This window comes from Oryzias latipes, chromosome 8, assembly GCF_002234675.1.
Source record: "Oryzias latipes chromosome 8, ASM223467v1".
Classification (NCBI taxonomy): domain Eukaryota; kingdom Metazoa; phylum Chordata; class Actinopteri; order Beloniformes; family Adrianichthyidae; genus Oryzias; species Oryzias latipes.
The window spans coordinates 15,055,584-15,071,599 of NC_019866.2; the positions used below are offsets into that span (position 1 = coordinate 15,055,584).

The 16,016-nt window shown below is 35.0% G+C and overlaps 1 protein-coding gene across 1 annotated transcript in view; it reads left to right on the top strand.

The window, feature by feature from the left end:
- The first annotated feature begins 460 nt into the window (after window positions 1–460).
- Window positions 461–16,016, top strand: part of LOC105354609 — a 36,471-nt gene continuing 20,915 nt past the window's right edge. The window contains exons 1-2 of the mRNA XM_023957941.1: window positions 461–626; window positions 12,068–12,074. Of these exons, the coding sequence (XP_023813709.1) occupies window positions 576–626; window positions 12,068–12,074 (58 nt within the window). The 5' untranslated portion in view covers window positions 461–575. The remainder of the gene's footprint in view (window positions 627–12,067; window positions 12,075–16,016) is intronic.

Consider the following 16,016-nt stretch of genomic DNA (forward strand, 5'->3'; position numbering starts at 1 on the left):
ATTTTCTCTAAATGGGTCTTTATAAATGTTTTTATTTATTGATAAAAGGAGATAAGAACCAAAAATATGATAATAATCCTGATGTCTCAACATTTGTTGTTTTAGGAGTCAATGTGCAGCTCAATAATACAAATATATCTAGTATAAAGCATTTTCTTGAAATAATTGTACATTTTAAATCTTGTTATTTTCTATTTTAATCTGAAAAAAGCCAAAAAAACGGAGAGCAATGTTTTTTGTTGGTTGATATGGAACAACAAGGTCATTAAAAATAACTTTATTCCATTCAAAGAGTTTTTTAACAGTGAAAAGTTTGTATAAAGAAAGAAAGAAAAAAAGCACTAACTGAATCTGAAACAGTGGTTAAAAGACCTGGAGAATCCCACAAACTGACTTGTACATATTCAGGGTTTAGTGGTGATCAGCATATAGCTTGGATCAGACAGCCTGCAGGAAAAGGACTGGAATGGATCGCTTATATCAGCTCTGGCAGCAGCAGCATATCCTACTCAGAGTCAGTGAAAAACCGCTTCACCATCTCCAGAGACAACAGCAGAAAGCAGGTGTATCTGCAGATGAACAGTCTGAGAGCTGAGGATTCTGCTGTTTATTACTGCGCTAGAGACACACAGTGACTCAAGAGACAGAAACTCTGTACAAAAACACCACATGAACTGTTATTAGCTGTTATTTTTACATGTCTTTTACTGAATACTTAATTAAAGAAAAGGTTGAATTTATATGTGCATGAAAGCTTTTCAAAGGCTCTCACAAACTGAGAAACCTTATTGTTTCTTTTCTTTCTTAGTTTTTTTTTGTTTTCTTTATTTTTCTTATTTGTCTTGTCCAACAGCTGAGCAAACAGTTGAGAGCTGAAAGCCTCTTGTGTTGGACATATTTTACTGTTTCAACAGGGGTTATGACTTATTCAGTCAAGCAAACTGCTTGTGCAAAGGTGAGATAACACCTGTGCTCGAGTGAGTGTTTATGTTCTTCTAAATTGAATGATGGAATGTAAAAGGAAGGATGCAGAGTGCCCAGCCATCCCCACACCAAGACCCCCGCTGCACCAGGTTCAGCACACTGTCTAGTGGGGTCTAGATGACCCAACTCCCAATGATAAAGTGCCTAGGATAGCACAAGGGTTAAGTGTCTTGGTTTATGTTTATCCTTGTCAGGTCATCTGCTCTTTTCTGCTTTGCCACCTTTTTGTTGCTCCCCATGGTTTTGTCATTTTTTAGTTTGTTTGTTAAATGATTTATTTTCTGTCACCAAGCCTGGTCTCCTACATTTTGGGGGCTCCACCACCAGTTCCTGACAATCTACATGAAACATTTTATTTTAGCAGCAGCAAAAATAATGTCCATCTTTGTTGCACATTTTTTACAATGATTCAATTTAGCAAAAATAAAATGCTTTTATTTTTACAGTTTTCACACCTAGCACAAGAAACATCATGCTGAGTTAGAGAAAAGAAAAAAAGAAAAAACTTTTCTTTTAATAATTATGTTTTTCTTCACTGTAATATAATTCAAATGCATTTTTAGTAAACTAATGAAATAAAAGGCAGCAATTCTAAACCCATTTGAAATCAGCAAAGTTCCATCTCTGTTCATTTTCAAAACATCTCAACATCTCAAGTTTCAAAGTAAAGTTCATGTGAAGGCGGCAGACACAAGATGACTGACTAGAAAGAGAACAGTGGGGTTGTAAGATGCTGCTTGGATACAGACTGGGGTCTGATCAGCCTCTGTTTACTATAAAGCTGAACATTTCTCACCTAAAACCTTCAATGTTCAATGACCTGCATGCTCATCAGTTTATGTTAAACCACGATGGAACTGTAGCCAGATGGACGTTTATCTTTGAAATTATTGATTTTTTTTTTCTTTCAAAAGTCTTTTTTCTTCATCAAAGCAAAAGACTGAAAGTTTACCAGAATGGCATTCAAATATAATTTTCATTAAACACTATGCAAATCAAATACAGTGTTCATATAAGGAAGTGAAGTGTGAGTGTGTGAGTCAGAAAGACCTCAGTGAGTTCATATTCAGCATCAACCATGTTCTCTGCAGCTCTGATGCTGCTGCTGACAGCTGGATCCTGCGGAGATTTCAGTGGATTCACAGCAATAATCAGATCAGAAACATTTCAGATTCCGATGAATGATGGAGATGATGTTGGTTTGTGTTTCCACAGGTGTGGACAGTATTGATCTCATCCAGCCAGACTCAAAGGTTGTTCAGCCTGGACAGTCTTTGACCATCAGCTGTCAGGTTTCTGGATATTCACTGACTGATAACAGCTATGCAACAGGCTGGATCAGACAGCGAGAAGGAAAACCAATGGACTGGATTTCTCATCAGTGGGGAGGTGGGAACTTCTACCAAAATGATGCTCTGAAAAACAAGTTCAGCTACAGCAGAGACACTTCTGCAGGAACAGTGACAATAACAGGACAGAATCTGCAGCCTGAAGACACAGCTGTGTATTACTGTGTGAGACGCCCCACAGTGATACAAACAAACACAAACCTGGACAAAAACTCAGCAGCTATTAAAACCAAACAACTTTTGTTTGTAAACAATAATTTAATAGATATTTGCCATTCCTTTTGAAAAGAAATACAGATATAATTAAAAATTGTAAATGTTCCATAAAAACAAAGCTGAGTATTTTGTACAAAAAGAAAAAAAATGAAAAATGAAAAAAAAAAAAAATTATCAAGTAATTTACAAATTTTATTTTTCAACAGAATACATCTTCTTTTGTATTACACATCATAATTCTGCTCCAAGAAGCAAAACATCTTCACAAATTGGCTCAACATTAAACACAATGTTTCCGTTATTGTTTTTGTAAAGCTTTACATATAGTTATTTGTGAAACTTGAGAAACATTTTGACACCTTAGTCACAGATAAGGACTGTGAGGTCACTTCCTTGTCATTACAAAGCCCCAGACTGCCAATTGTAACTCCCCTCTGGATACATCACGGACACAAGGCGTTCTGTGTTAACGGCCGTTTATGGATAACAGCTGCCATCACATATGCCATGAGAACTGTGCAAACATGTAAATAAATATAAATGAAAACAATCTAACAGAGAACCAGTTATTTCACCACACATCACACACATGATATAAACTAATATAACACCTGCTTAAGGTTAACACATTAGAGAATAAGCTCGACAATAAACGAATGAACATACACTGTTATACCAGGTTGGCCGCAATACTACAAAGGGGGTTAAAGAGATCTTTCTGCAGCAACTCTATTTCTGACACAAATGCTGTTACGTATAAAAGATATAAATGTAACGGTTTCAGTTCCTTTGTGTTTTGTTCCTGGATTTCCTGTTTTATTTTGTAGTATTTCCTGTTTTTGTTGTTGTTTCGAGTTTTACCTTGCCCCATCAGTCCTGAGTGTTTCCACCTGTGTCTTGTTGCCTTGTATGTATTTAAGTCCTGTCTTTCCCTTCCTCCTGTGCTGGTCCATATTGTATTCTTCCCCGGTTTCGAGTCTTTCTAGTGTTTCGAGTTTTGCCTGCCGTATGCAGTGGTTTTGTCTTTAGTTTTGTTATTAAACCCTGTTCTCCTGCAACCTCCTGCCTCCTCTCCTCTCTGCGCCTGGGTACTTCCTGCTCCCCCCGTGACAATAAAGTTTAACACTTGAGACTTTCTCAAGCCGTCTCAACTTTCTGTTTAATAGTAAATGAACATAAATTATGTATTTATCACTAATATTGTCATGGTGCCTCTGTCAGCTATCTTCCCCCTCCCCTCTCTGCTTGGCCACTGATTCCTTCCAGCTGTGTCCACTCATCTCATCAAACCGCCAGATCTACTTAAGGAGCGCCAGGACCAGAATTCAACGCCAGTTCGTTGCCCCTGATGGTGCTAGTCTGATCTCTTTCAAGTTTCCCTGTTATGTATCTTTGCTCTCGCCTAAATTCAAGTCTTTCTATGTCCAGGACCTTCGTACCCCACGAGTGGGCGCCCGAATCTACTTCTGCCCAAGCAGAGTTTTCCCGGAGTTACCTACCTCCAGCGATGCCACGGGCCACAGTCAAATCTCCTGCCACGTCTAGATCCACCATCTCGTCAAGAGCAGCCGCCGAACCATCCGACTCTTCCGGAACCATCACCGAGTCCAAAGACTCGCCTCGGATCGCCGACGGTCCTTCGTTCTCGCCGACCCCTGCCACAACAGGACAATTCAGCCACCGCAACAATAAACCCTATTACTTACCTTTACTCACCTCCTGTCTTCCTTCCGGGTTTCAGTGTCTGGGTCTGTCTAGCATTGCAGAGTCATGACAAATATTAATACATTAATTTACGATTAAAACAACAACTTATGCCATTGCTGGCAGCTACACCAATGAGCACACAAATGAATGAATTGGATACTCACATCCACAAGGTGGGGAAGCACATGTGCTAATTTGAAAACACGACACTGAGGGTCAAACTTGCGGTTATTTTTATTTTTTCTAGAGATTTTAATAATGTCATTGATTTTATTTTTGGATGATTACTGTAACTTATTATGGTAAGGAATACGGCATTTCTTGAATTGAAATAAATACTTGAAATATTCAGTCTGCAGTCTCAGTGTTGTGCCAGTGAGTTAATTGTAGGCCTATTTGTGTACATTCTCCCTTTATCCTAAACTAATCATGAAAATAGTTGTAGGTTTGTCACTATTGTGTTTTGTCATCGAAATGATCCCTTACAAACATCTAGCACGTTATTTCCTAAAATTAGGTTTTTTTACAATTCTGTTTTTTGTTTATCACAGCAGTGTGAAAATGTCTACAATAGTGTCTGATCATCGAAGGCTCCGTTGGTTGCATAAAAACGAATGGTATTTTCACAAATATGTGCATCATTCATGTTTTTTTTGTCTGACGTGTCATTTTGCAAACAATCTAGGAATTCTGCAATTTGATTGTGGAGATCAGATAATTGTAATTATATTTTGAGAAATAGAACATGGTTTTTGAATTTGTACGTAAACAATTAAAAAAGAATGTAATAGAGTTTCATTGGTTTTTTTTTTACAATTGTTTACACTCTAAAATTATGGAGTGATATTTCTGCCACCACGTTGCGCACAAAACTTTCTAAGTTGCAGGGGAAAATATTAAATATTTGCTTTTCAATAAGTTATTATTCTGCTTTGATATATATTTTTTTGCTTACATTTTTTTTATTTTGCTTTCAAAAACCTTTTTTTTTGCTTTCAAAAACCTTTTTTGCATTTGCAAAACACATGTTTTTGCGTGCGTTGTGTCAAATCTCGCTTTTGTCCTATCTTTGATTTTGCTGATAACTTTGAGCGCGACTTAGCGTGATATGACTGCCACTGGCATCGCCAAAAAGAAATATGTGTCATCTCACTTTTTTCTTATCTTTGATTTTGCTAAATTAAGTTTCAGTTTGACGTGACAAAGCTGCCATTAAACAGCTGCTGATTGGTCCAGATTCTAACCAATCAAGTATTTCTGTCTCATATTGAAGGTACTCTGAGGCAGACATGGACTTTGTGTTGGTTCTGTTCGTACAGGGTTCTGCCGTTTTCAACCATTCTGGCCCGTTTCTCTCAGAGTATAACCCAGAAGGAGCAGCAAAGCAGCTAAAATAAAACAGAGTTTTGAATTTATTTATGTCAGTGTATTGTCCAACGAGTTTAAAACGTCTGCAGCAGAACAAAACGTCCGAGCTCCGACTCCGTCCAGCCGGAAGAAGTTAAACTTTTTAAGATTTGTATCTGAACTACTGTATTGTTTTTTTAATCAATAATTGTTGAAATATTAAGAGAAAATAGCATTTTTCATGACTAATATCTTCTAAACTTTGGACAAACGCTCACAAGCTCTAAAACATGAGACACTGTGAAAATGATAATAAAATGCTTCTTCTGCTAAATACATTTAGTCTACTGTGATGAGTCATCAATCTTTTGCTTATTATTGCTGTTGATCTAATCCCAAACACTTGTGCAGCATAAAATAATATGTGCTGTTAATCTTTCACTGTTTTGTTTAACAAACAGATCTTAAAGAAAATCACTTTTCACTAATATTTTGCTCTGGAGGATTCACAGATCACACACAGACCTGTTGATTTAATATCAGCAGATAAACTTTACAGTTTCAGGAGATCCTCGGCCATAAATTCACAAATCTGACTTAATAAAAATGAACCAATGCTAAAAAAAAAAGAAACTATGAATTATTATGCATTATCAAAAAAAATGAAAACGTCTTCATCCAAAAAGACAAAAATTAGGCTAAAAGGAGCTGGTACGGCCTCTAAACCTCGGGAGCAGACACCATGTTTGCTTCATATGGCAATTTTATTGGTTAGAATCTGGACCAAGCAGCAGGCTGTTTAATGGCGGCTTTGTCACGTCAAACCGAAACTTAATTCAGCAAAGATAGGAAAAAATTGAGATGACACATAACGCATGCAAAATCCTTTTTGGCAATGCCAGTGGCAGTCATATCACGCTAAGTCGCGCTCAAAGTAGTCAGCAAAATCAAAGATAGGACAAAAGCGAGATTTGACACAACCCACGCAAAAACATGTGTTTTGCAAACGCAAAAAACGTTTTCGAAAGCAACAAAAAAGTTTTTGAAAGCAAAAAAAAAGTTTTTGAAAGCAAAAAAAAAATTCAAAGCAAAACATATTTATCAAAGCAGAATAATAAATTATTGAAAACCAAATATTTAATATTTTCACCTGCAACTTAGAAAGTTTTGTGTGCAACTTAGAAAGTTTTGTGTGCAACGTGGTAGCAGAAATATCACTCCATATAAAATAAACATCTCTTCACAAATTAGCAAAATTCTATTTCAAGTACAAACAACCCAACAGATTCGGACAACATTACACACAATGTTTGCGTCACTCTTTTTGCAAAACATTACAAACAGTGATTTGTGAAACTAAAGAGACATTTTGACACCTCAGACACAGATAAAGATTGTGAGGTTACTTCCTTGTCATTACGCAGCCCTGGATCACCAATGACCACACAAATGAATGAATTGGAAACTCACATCCACAGGGATGATTAAGTGAAAACTAATGGCATTTTCACAGATATGTGTATACGTTTTGACTGAAGTGTGTCATTTTGCAAACAATCTAGGAATTCTGCAAACTAAGTGTGCTGTTTGGATATTCATCTTCTATTCATTCATCTTCTAATCCTTTTTTTTTTTTTTCCTTTTGGGGTCACGGGGCTGCCAGAGCCTATCCCGGCCACTTGCAAGTGAAGGCTGGGGACCCAAATTGCGACAAATCACACCCCCATGCACACTCACTTTCAAGCCTATAGACAATTTAGAGGAACCAATTAACCTATGAAGCATGTTTTTGGATGGTGGGAGGAAGTCAGAGTCCCTGGAGGAAACCCACGCATACACAGAGAGAACGTTCAAACTCCACACAGAAACACCCCCCATTGATGTTCAAGTACCCCAGCCGGGACTTGAACCAGGGACCCTTCTTGCTGTGAGGCAAGAGCGCAAACCACTGCTCCACCGTGCAGGCACTGTTAGGATATTTGTGATTATATTTTGAGAAATGGCTTGCTTCTTGAAATTGTGTGTAAACAATTGAAAAAAACTATGAAATGGAAAAAAAGAAAAAAATTAAATGCTAATAGATAATAAACTGAAAAAGTTATTCAAAGACTCAATTTATCACGACACACTCTTGAATCCCAAAAGGTGACACATCAACATTATTTTATACAGGCAGAATGTTTTAATAAGAAGAATAAGAATGAGAGAGCAGAGATCCTTCCAGATACAGACTGTAGGGTAATGGTGAACCAGCAGACATTGTAGCGGTGGATAAAGAACAGAGGGAAGCCATTTTGGTGGATGTGGTAATACCAATTTAATTCAATTAAAGTCAATTCAGTTTCATTTCTATAGCCCAATATTACAACACAGTTGTCTCAACAGCCTTCACAATTCCACAAAACACAAAATCAGTTATAAAAAACAACAGCTGATTGCTAAACTAAACAAAACAGACAAAACGGGGCATCACTGCCTTTAGACCCTCCTTTTTGGTAAGAAAAAACTCATAAACAACAGATTTAAAAAAAGAAGAAGAAACCTCAGGGATTTCCAAGTGAAGGAGGGATCCTCTTCTAGGACTGACAGGCAATGTACCCGGACTGTTAAAGAAGAATCAGCTTATCTGATGTTACCAAGAGATGGTAACATTAGGAAGAAGGAACATGAGAAACTGGAGAAAACAAGGGCCTCAGGGAAGAACTGAAGAAGACCTGTAAGGTTAAGGTGACGGTGGTGCCTGTGGTGATCAGAACACCACAGGGAAGTAAGTTGTAAAACTACAGCAGATCCCTGGAAAAACGTCAAGCATCTCTGTCCAGAAAAGCACAGTGCTGGGAAAAGCTAAGATATTGAACAGGACCCTGAATCTCCCAGACCTTTATTATGAGGATCCGAGCTTGGGTGAGAAACTACGGGTGGGGAGAAGTCAAGAACTACCGATTACAGTATTTTAAAATATTTAGTTTATTTAGTTTACAATAAAGTGTCAAATTGTGTCTTTATTCCTTTAAAAACAACAATTGTTTTAAAATAAGAGTTATTTTTACTTTTCTTTATACTTCAAAATAATTAATTTGGCTTCATCCACCCAATCAATAAACAGTGTTATTACAAAGCAATAAATCACTGTTATTTAATTACTTTTGTCAATAAAGGAGTAACGTAACGTAATGCGGTTAAAATTTCAATAATTAAATTGCAATTGCTATACAACAAAAACCCTCATTGCTTCATTACTCACGTTTTGGTCCAGTAAACCATTGGGAACAAATAAAAACTAATTCATTTGTGTAACTTCCTTCTCTTTTTCTTTCAACCAAATATTGAATGTATATCATGAAGCCGTGAAATATCTTTTATAATTAAAAATATGTAAAAAAAAAAAAAATAAAAAAAAAAACAGTATAGTAAACATTTACATATGATTTCTAAAAACATTTTGTGGGTGTTAACAATACCAGACAAATTCGTGAAATAACTTTTTGAAGTGAAGTTTTTCCAACCACATTAATGTGCTGCTTGTTGTTCTGCAGGTATCAGGGGTCAAACAATGAATCTGAATGAGTGGTTGAAAGACCTGGAGAATCCCACAAACTGACTTGTACATATTCAGGATTTAGAGGTGATCCCAATAGCTTGGATCAGACTGTAATGACTCCAGACCGAAGGAACCCAAACGCAGGAATGACTCAAAACCAAAAGTAGACTGTCACAGATTTACTCAAATTCACTTAGAAGTCAAGCATCCAGTTGCACCAAACGAACAGGACTCTGCCTAACACATATATACCTAACACATAATCAGTATTGAACGCAGGTGTGAAACCTGGTGAAAGCACAGAAGAAGGGGGGGGGGGGGGGGGTGCTGCCAGCTGTAATCATAACACAGACACAGGAAAAGGACTGGAATGCGTTGCTGCTATCAGTGATGGCAGCAGCAGCATCTACTACTCAGAGTCAGTGAAAAACTGCTTCACCATCTTCAGGGAGAACAGCAGAAAGCAGGTGTATCTGCAGATGAACAGTCTGAGAGCTGAAGATTCTGCTGTTTATTACTGTGCGAGAGACACAGTGACTCAAGAGACAGAAACTCTGTACAAAAACACAGCAAGAAGTTCAGTTCAATTGGATTTTTCATTTTCCCTTTTTTTTGGAGTAATATATGCTCTAAGAAAGAAAATACTTTTATATTTCATATTATCATTTACTATGAGATGTATTTTATTAAATTATATAAGTTATTGCTTCACAACGTATTTTGTGTAAGAATTTATTTACATAAAACATTTTATTTTATTTGCAGCAAAGTCCTTTTTTTTTTTTTTACATTTTTCATAAAGACTGAATCAAGCAAGCAGGATGAAATGCTGTCATATTTCCAAATCTAATACACAAATCTCGTCATGGTGTGTTTGAACAAAAAAAAAATCTTTTTATTTTATATTGTTGGTTTTCTTCACTGTAACATAATCAACTGTGTTTTCAGTACATTATTGAAACAGGAAGCAGTGATTTTAAAAACATGTGAAAGCAGTAAAACACTACTGGCATTCATATTGGGGTTTGATCAGGTTTTTTAGTATCCTAAAAGTTTTATTTGTGGTTTATTAAAAATGACTTTAGTATGTTTTTTTTTTCCAAAAGCTTCTTCAATTTAAATATACCATGTTTGGTTCTCCTCTTTGAATCCATTTTATTTCTCACAAATTCTCATTTCTCTTTCCCATAACTTCATTCTGTGACTCTTCAGTTTATTTCTCTGTAATTTCCTCAACTCTCCATGTCTACCTTCTGTTTAAAAATGGGCACCAGAAAACTTCTCCTCTATTCATTAGACATCCTCTCATAGTCAAAGATCTTATTAAACAGTCCAGTCAGAAATTCTGCTGCCACTTCTCTTTTTACTTCCATACCTTTACATGTATGTTTTTTAAGACCAACTGTATTCCCATTCTTTATCATTTTCCACCACAAGGGGGCACAATCCAATGCTTTTTATGTGTCAGTCCCACGCAGAGGGTTGTGTCTGACATTAAAACAAAGCCAAATCAGTTATGTCAATCACAAATTTATTTTTAACTTATTTATAGGAACAAAGGAGACGTGCAGAACTGTAGAAACGGAGGAAGCTGATGAGACAAACAATAAAGTTATGGGAAAGAGTGGAAGAAGAAAAAGAGAGCCTGAGGTCAGAAATGAGCATTTGTGAGCAACAGTATGGATTCATGCAGTGAAGAATTCCATGTTTCACGTTTCATTTCTCCACTAAGAGACTTTCTAAATTCAATGAGAGGGTGGTTGGTGTTAGTGAGGAGGACAAGGGATTATGGAATGACTCCTAAAGGAAGAAGCCAAAAGAAAAAGAATTAAATTTGTCACAATGTGAGATTAGATGGTCTGACAAAAAACAACAATAAACATGTAAATTTGGTATTTGGTTAATTATTCACAAAAATTATATTTGCAAAATTATATCTAATTCTAATAAAACTTAAAACGTTTAATTGTCTTGATGTGAAATTAAGATTCATTAAAGACTTAAGGTTAAAGGTCAGAAAAACTATTAAATAGCTTCATGGCATATATGTCACTAATTCACAACTTTCTATAAAAACTAGGACTCCAGTTAATTTTGCTTCATTTTGAACAGAAAAAAAGTGAAGAAAATGTTTTATATAATTGAGATCCGAGTCATGCATAAAGAGGTTAATGTTTTATCTAGTGAGAAAAATTTGAAATATTAACTAAAAAACACTTTTATTTTACACATTTCCTGACATACTAACATTAACATTCCCTAACTGCAGTTACAGCAAACATAATGACAATTTAACAGAATCAAAAGATGTATTAAAGTTTAGAAAAGAGGACATTTCAGTGACTTGCAGGGTGGAGTTTTTGTTCAGGGTTGTGTCACCGTGTGGTATAACGGCCACAGTGAAAAATGCCATGACAAAAACCTCCAGCCTTTATAAGTCATGTGTGACATTTAAATCTATTATTTAAAAAAAAGCACAAACAAAAACAAACATGTAAACAAAATCGTGCATTCAATAGAAACATTTCACAGGTAAAAATGTATTTATCAGATAGACATAAAATAAACAGCAGTGATGTCAGGAATATAACACCAAGTTGTATTTATCTAACCAATAAGTAAACATTTTTAAAAATGTCAAAGTAACATTTATCAGCCTTTTAAGACCTACAGTTTTCTCATTTATTTTAAAATAAAACTGTCTATATTTTGTTCTGTTTTGCTTAAGTTCTGTTTTTTACTATTTTTCTTTCAAATACATTTCCTTGTTTAAGTACAAATGTTTGTTTGCAGTCACTCACTTAAAAAATAATTAAGTATAAAATATATACATTCATTTAGACAAATTAAAACAAAAAGTTCAAAAAGTCCCATCAGGTTTTGTGGGCAGGTTTTTGTAGGACTGTTTCTCACAGTGTATCTGGGGGGGCCACAGTGATAAATGGCAATACAATAACCTCTTCTGCTTTCAACTCCAGTCTAAAGCCTTTTTAAATTTCAAACAAACATAAAATTAAATAGTTGGCATAGTTATGCAACTCCACAGTAATTCACTACTTAATTTTTCTTTAATTCTCTTTTGAAAAAACATTTATAAGAACCAAGTCTTATTCTCTGTTATTGGTTTATACCACCTTTATTTCTCATTCTATTTCAATTATACCATAACTTTGTAGCAGGAAAATACTAAGGGATTTGTTACCCACAGAAAAAAAGACACAAATTTATATTAATATTTACTGCAGCTGAAAAACTATTAAAAAACTTCATGGCATATATGTTGCTAATTCACAACTTTCTATGAAATTCAGGAGTCCCGGTAATTTTGCTTCATCTTGAACAGAAAAACAGTGAAGAAAACGTTTATATAATTGAAATCCGAGTCATGCATAAAGGGCTTAAAGTTTTATCTACTGAGAAAGATTAGAAACATTTACTAAAAAACACTTTTAATTTACACATTTCATTATATACTAACATTAACATTCCCTAACTGCAGTTACAGCAAACGTAAAGAACATTCAACAGAATCAAAAGATGTATTACAGTTTAGAAAAGAGGACATTTCAGTGACTTGCAGGGTGGAGTTTTTGTTCAGGGTTGTGTCACCGTGTGGTATAACGGCCACAGTGAAAAATGCCATGACAAAAACCTCCTGCCTTTATAAGTCATATGTGAAAGTCATAAAGCAATTTTAAAAATTATTTTAAAAGTCTAACTTACTGATTTTTATTATTTTATTTCTATCAGATTTAAATAATACTTCAGTTTATTCCAATTTACTGACAAGTTACTGTAATTCCCTTTGGAAGAGGTATAAACAATAATTGGAAATAAAAAAATACAGAATAATATGTTTCAAGAAACAAAGTTTAACAGAAGAATATTTAAAAGAGAAAATAAATAAATTATGTGTTTTTTGTATGACCATGTATGACTGAGTGGGGGTCTGCCCTAAGACTATGTGAAACATTAAGTCCATGTATCAAAAATAAATAAATAAATACATAGATAACAGGAATCTGTACTCATCATATGGAGAGAAATTAGACTCAGTCGGATTTGTGCGTGCGTAATTCTTGATTTGTGCGTAAATTAGGATTTGTGTATGCATATTCTTGCTTTGTGCGTGCGTAAATTAGGATTTGTGCATAAATTTGGATTTGTGCGTGATTTGTTACTCACATAATACGTTTTGTGTATAAGTTAAAAAAATATAAAATGAAAAAAATACAAAATGCAATTTACGTATGCACAAATTAAGATTACAACAGCTTGAAACTACTTACACACACACATCTTTAAAAAACATGCACGAATCCCTTGTTACGCACACACAAAGCCAAAGTTACGCACGGATCTACCGTGAGACTGTTTTCACATCTCACAAATTCGTCCGTAAGTGCTGCGTTTAAATACCAGTGGAATGCTCGGTCATTAGAATTTTCCTATCACGCACAAATCCAAATTTATGCACAAATCCTAATTTACGCACGCACAAAGCAAGAATATGCATACACAAAGCCTAATTTACGCACAAATCAAGAATTACGCTCGCACAAATCCGACTGAGTCTAATTTCTCTCCATATCATCACATGCTTTGGCAAGATTTTCCTTAAAATAATTTTTTGTTCTTCTAAAATTGAATGAAGCTAAAAAGAAGCTGCTGCTAAATTCTGTTAAGTGAGCAAACCAAAGGATTCCAGTTGTGGAAAATAAACAAAACAATACACAATTTGTTTAAAAAAAAAACAGTCTGGTCATGTTAATATCCTCTGGACAAACAGTTAACTTACTTAACTTTGTTAGTTTTTTCTCTATTGTCCCCAAAACATGTATTTGGTATAATATTGTAAGGCAAAATGTCACAGTTTGTTATCCTCATACAAATGTGACAAAAATTTAGGACAATAAAAAAACGTTTAATGTCTTTTAATAAAATGTATGTACAGTTGTTCACATATTAACTTTTAGACCTCAACTTTATAACAGAAATAATGTAGAAAACAGGAAGACCACAGAAACAGATGTTTCCTCATCCTGAAAAAAACTGAATTTTTGGACTGAAAGACAGAAGCTTCAAAAAGAATGAGTGAAAAGGTTGCACGTCAGACATTTAACATTTTTAATTTATTTAACTCATTTTTAGCATTAAATTAGTCTTAGTTTAGCTTAGTAGCATTTTTTAACACAGCAAGATGAATACACGAAAAAGAACACCTCCAGATTAAAAATTTCATAATAATAATAATAAATTGGACTGATTTGCACTTTTCCAGATGCTCAAAGCACTTACAATGTATCTCCATTATTCACACTCATTCATACTTGATGATGGTAAACTACTGATGTAGCCACAGCTGCCCTGGGACAGACTGACAGGAGGGTGGCTGCCATTACGCACCTTTGGCCCCTCTGACCATCACTGCGACATTGATACACATTTACACACCAGTGGAGCAAAATGGTTAGTGACTTGAAAATTATGCTGACTCATTTACATTGAGTATTTAAAAAAACTCATAGAAAAATATCCTTTGCATAAAGATTTGTATTCATTGGCCAAATATGAACCTGCTATCTTTTTAAAAAGAACGCTAATATGACATGAATCGCAAATGTATTGGGTTTGTGTTTTTGTAAATTTGATTATGAGTGTTAGTGGTGGATTTTCCTTGCAATAAAAACAATTTAGGAACTTACCTGTGTTCTTTGTTTCTTTGAAACTAACATTTGATCATACCACATATCAAATAGTCCACTTTTTGTGAGAAATGATTAATGTAAAAAAGAGAAATATTTATGAACTAGCATTCAATTTGGACTACATGAAGCAACGGTTGTCTAGTCTATGGTTCATGTCTCCAGGTTGTCTATTATTTGGATGGATACCACATTGGGCATTATGTCTAACTTATACCATGGTCCAGGTGAATACTTGATCCTGTTATGCTGCAGGGTGTGGATTAAAAAGTGATAATCCAAAGTGATGATGCACACCTAAAAAAGAAGTTCCGGTCAAATAGCTAAAATATTCCATATCACTGCACTAGCTCCTTTAAAACAAAGTTTTACGTGCCACACCACGTAACAAGTAGTCCACTTTTTGTGAAGAAAGCGATCTAAACCAAGTAATATAAAGAATAAAGTACTAAAAACTGATTGAATATTTCTTTAATTTGTAAGTGACCATGGTATAAGCAGGATAATGGCTTTGAAGTATGTATTATCAGAAATAAACGTACTACGCAGAAGCAACCGTCCAACACGAAGTGTTCCATGGCGTGCGTAAATTTCTGAGAAGGGTCACATTGTCGGCCATCCTCCCTCATATAATGGATACTTTATTGTGCATTATCCCTTCCAAAAGTGATTCTGGTGACCATAACATTTTTGGCACATCACACAGGATAACCATTTGAGGAAAACTGTCTTAAAAACTCAAACTGTAGAGGTGCTGAACAACCCAATGACACAAAAACCCAGAAGCAAAGGCTTGAACATTTTAGGAAATAATAAGGAAGAGCTGGAGTAAGTCACCAGTGAGGTAAATGGCTAAAGAAACTCCTAATTATCCAATCTTTTTCTTCTGTGTCTTCTTGAATAAAGAGGAATTTATTGAGTAAAGGTATTAGAAATACAAAGTCTTTAACCACAGATAAGAGCTAAATAAACATGGTTGAAAATAAACTTGGTTGAACAATTGAGAAACGTTGAACATAGGTGGACATACCTTATTCCACAGTTTCTAAAAACAGCATGAAAACAAAATATGAGAAACAAAATATGAGAGATTTTATAGTTTCCTTCAACTATTTGGTGAATGTTATAATTTTGAAGACTGGGATGCAACAGAAGAGGAAGAAAAAA